This window comes from Maylandia zebra, linkage group LG11 (assembly GCF_041146795.1).
Source record: "Maylandia zebra isolate NMK-2024a linkage group LG11, Mzebra_GT3a, whole genome shotgun sequence".
Taxonomy (NCBI): domain Eukaryota; kingdom Metazoa; phylum Chordata; class Actinopteri; order Cichliformes; family Cichlidae; genus Maylandia; species Maylandia zebra.
Genome location: NC_135177.1, coordinates 17,887,257 through 17,891,075, shown reverse-complemented (window position 1 = coordinate 17,891,075; position 3,819 = coordinate 17,887,257). Strand labels below are relative to the sequence as shown.

The window sequence follows — 3,819 nt, the reverse complement described above, 5'->3', positions numbered from 1 at the left end:
ACACAGGCTTAAATATTACGTTAAAAGTAACTGTGGTTGTGAAAACCAATTCTGGTGAGGCAGAGTGTGTAGGATGAACGTCATCCTGTGAGATCATAGAATATTTTAGAAATATTGCATTAAAAAGAAAAGCAAACTGACATTATTACGGGAAATCCTTCACATTTGTCCAAATCTGGTTTTGATCTGTTTGCAAAGGTTTATTTCAACAAATCTTTTTTTTTTAAGTTTAGCTTCAATCTAAATTCTTATGTTTCCACTAGAATCCGACCTTGATGCTGTTCATGTTTTAGTCACACGTTACTTTTTGAAGACACACAAGGTGTGTCAAACTTGTTTCACTACAGCGTCTTTCACAGCTAATAAAGAGACTTCATTTAGATTAGAAAACAGGATGCTGACAGAAAACCTCTACGGTAGCCACTGGAAAATACAGATGATCTCATTTTGGTTTCAGACTTTTTCTGAAAGCCAAATTCAGCAGCGGTTTTTTTTCTCAGAATGGGTTTATATATAATCAATGTGTCACAGTTTGATCAGTGATTCTTCTGGAGTGGATTCATCAACAACCAACAACAGAGCTTTACTAAAGGTAAACAATATTTATTATTTTGCTGCTGTAAAATTGTCAATAATACATTTTTTTTTTGGTTTCACTCTGTCAGACATAATTGCTCAACTTCTTCTGAATCTGTCTGAAACCTCACCTTATCATCCAACAATAGTGTTAAAAATATGACGTATGTAACTGCCTACAAATGCCATATTTTGCACATATTCACGTTAAAGTACAGAGGGTGACACTAATTAATCTTTATTAAAAAAGTCACCCTGTGATTCTTAATTATTTTAGCTAACTGAGCGCTGACTTCTCATGGTTGTCAGTCAACACAAAGCAACAAAACTGACAAAGTTATAGATGCTGCTTCATGAGTGATACATCATGGCAGACAAAGAAATACAAAATGTCCATGACCTCATTTTCCTACACCTCTCACAGACTGATAGCGTCATTAGTGACTTTCAGTTCGTATATGTTAATAGGAATAATAAAGTAACAACAAATCGTCCTCTTTTTAGAAGTATAAGTCATGAACCTATCAAAACCAAACATAAAACTATCTAAACTACCTCTTTATGTGAATTATTAGTCTGCAAAACAACAGCTGTGCATCAAGAGTTAACATATGTTATAAATGTAGACAACAGTTAATCTGTGTATATAGGTCAAACACAACTTGAGCTTTTTAGTCAAATACTTAACATAGTGACACCATTGAATATGCTATCCCAGTGTATATATGTCATAAAAAAAAAAACACTACCTGCCATCTTTAGTAGGCTTGATTACTGTAACAGCATCTTTACAGGTCTACCTAAAAAATCAGTCAGACAACTACAGCTCATTCGGAACTGCTGCTCGAGTCCTCACTAAGACCAAAGAAGTGGACCACATCAGCTCAGCTCAGAGGTCTTTACACTGGCTGCCTGTGCATTTGAATAAAGCACCAAATCCACACTGTTTTTTAAGCTTAAACTTCAAAACTTACATTTTAACTACTGGTTTTATCTACTTTTCCTCCCCCCCCCCCCCCCCCCTTCCCTTATATAGTCTCGTAAATGTATTATCTTCACTCTTTAATTCTTCCTTTTACTTAACTCATTACTACTGAAGTCTAGAACTAATTCATTTTCTAAATCTGTAAATGAATTAGTCACTGTTCATGCTCTTCTATCAAGAAATAATCTATACCAAAACAGCCAACTACAATTTTTTTCACATGTTCTGCTTTCATAGCCTTGATTATACCTGAGATATCTGACTTACAAGTGACCCTTCACTGCTAAATGCAGTCAGTGTTTAATTGAAGCAGTTAGTGTTTAAGATTTGTTTACAACTAACTAGACATTAAGTAGCAATTTAAAAAATAACTGAGTATCATTCAATGCAATTAGTTATAACAGAAAGAAAAAAATTGAAAGATGAATTTTACATAATGCATTTATATATTTATTTTTTTGTGATACCACTGCAGGTCCCAAGGCAGTGATAGAGATGACCACTAGATCTTTTCATCAATTCAACACAACTGCTGCACCTGTTTACCAGTATGCTGAGTTGAGACATTCTCTGAACACCATGTCTATCGTTGTGTACTCCCTGGCTTTTGTCCTCGGTGTGCTCGGGAATGGAGTGGTTATCTGGGTGACCGGGTTCAAGATGAAGAAAACTGTTAACACAGTTTGGTTCCTCAACCTTGCTGTGGCTGACTTCCTCTTCACTGCGTTTTTGCCCCTGAGTGTGACTTACACAGCTTTGGATTTCCACTGGCCTTTTGGCAACTTCATGTGCAAGCTGAACACCACTATCAGCTTTCTGAACATGTTTGCCAGTGTCTACATTCTGGTGGTGATCAGTGTGGACAGATGTGTGTCTGTGGTGTGGCCCGTCTGGGCTCAGAACCACCGAAATGTACGCAAAGCATCCTATGTGAGTCTGTGTGTTTGGGTGGTGGCTTTGATTCTCAGTGCTCCATACTTCATCTTCAGGGACGTCGGACCATCGTACCACAATAAGGATATCATCAACTGCTTCAACAACTATGCTCTTTCTGGTGACGAGGACACATATAATGAGACTCATCAGGCCATGATTATCACGCGTTTCCTATTGGGATTTGTTGTGCCCTTTACTGTCATTGTCTCCTGTTATGCTGTTATAATCCATCGTCTCAGAAGAAACCGCACACTGGCCAATCAGTCAAGTCGCCCCTTTAAGATCATCGCTGCCATTATCATCACTTTCTTTCTGTGCTGGGCTCCCTTTCACATCATGGGTCTAATTGAGATGGCAAATCACATGCCAGAATATTCAAGTGAGATATTAGATGATATCACCATAATTGGGTTACCAATAGCCACCAGTATGGCCTTTCTCAACAGCTGCCTGAATCCACTGCTGTATGTGTTCATGGGCCAGGATTTTAAGAGTCAAGTCCACAAATCTATCCACAACATCTTGGAGACTGCCTTCCAGGAAGAAGTTCCTCGCTCTTATATCTATACAAATGCAACCACTCAGAACAATAAGAAGTTAGAGTCTGACACACAGTTGTAATGCGATTAAAGAGATAAATACATTGTACTGTACATAGTGACTTTAACTGTGTCTAACAAATTACCTTTTCTTTAAATTCATGGATCCTCTCAAATTATAGAGTTCATCTCTTAAGATTTAATAATATTAATTAATTAATTTTAGGAATGTTGATCAAAAGCATTCTCTTTTTTAACTATATTATATATTATTACTGTGATATTGTACAGCAAGTTAACATTTCTGGGGGCATTTGAAACACTTTGGAATGCTAAAATATTTTAGTGTAACTTCTTAACATTCTTAATCAAAAAACAAAATAATGCAATCCCTATTACGCACAGTATTCTCCATATGTACCAAAAACAAGTGAGAAACACAAAAAGTGACAAACAGGAGCAACTTGATATATCCATCTATACTACCTGCGATTGTCTCAGTCCCTGTATCTTTTGCCCAAGTTTTTATTTTCGCAATAATTTTTGTATTTGTGTTTATTTATATTGGGTTTTGTACTTTTATTTACAAATTGTGGAAATGGATTGTTTTCTTTCTGGTTGTCTCAGTTTTGTGTTTATGTTTTCTTAGTTTTACTTATTTTAGAACCTAGTTTTCTCTGTGTCCAAAGTAGAGATGGCACGATACCACTTTTTTGTGTCCGATACCATCCATCCATCCATCCTCTTCCGCTTATCCTTTTCAGGGTCGCGGGGGGCGCTGGA

The 3,819-nt window shown here is 36.7% G+C and overlaps 1 protein-coding gene across 1 annotated transcript; it reads left to right on the top strand.

Moving 5' to 3' along the window:
* Positions 1-2,119: 2,119 nt before the first annotated feature.
* LOC101475193 (chemerin-like receptor 1) lies at positions 2,120-3,118 on the top strand. The gene has a single exon (XM_024804236.2). It carries the CDS (start codon positions 2,141-2,143, stop codon positions 3,116-3,118), a length of 978 nt encoding a protein of 325 aa, XP_024660004.2. The 5' UTR covers positions 2,120-2,140.
* The last annotated feature ends 701 nt before the right edge of the window (positions 3,119-3,819 follow it).

Bases quoted from the DNA above. Each gene is read 5' to 3' on its own strand.
- LOC101475193 (XM_024804236.2), top strand. From the start codon at position 2,141: ATGTCTATCGTTGTGTACTCCCTGGCTTTTGTCCTCGGTGTGCTCGGG.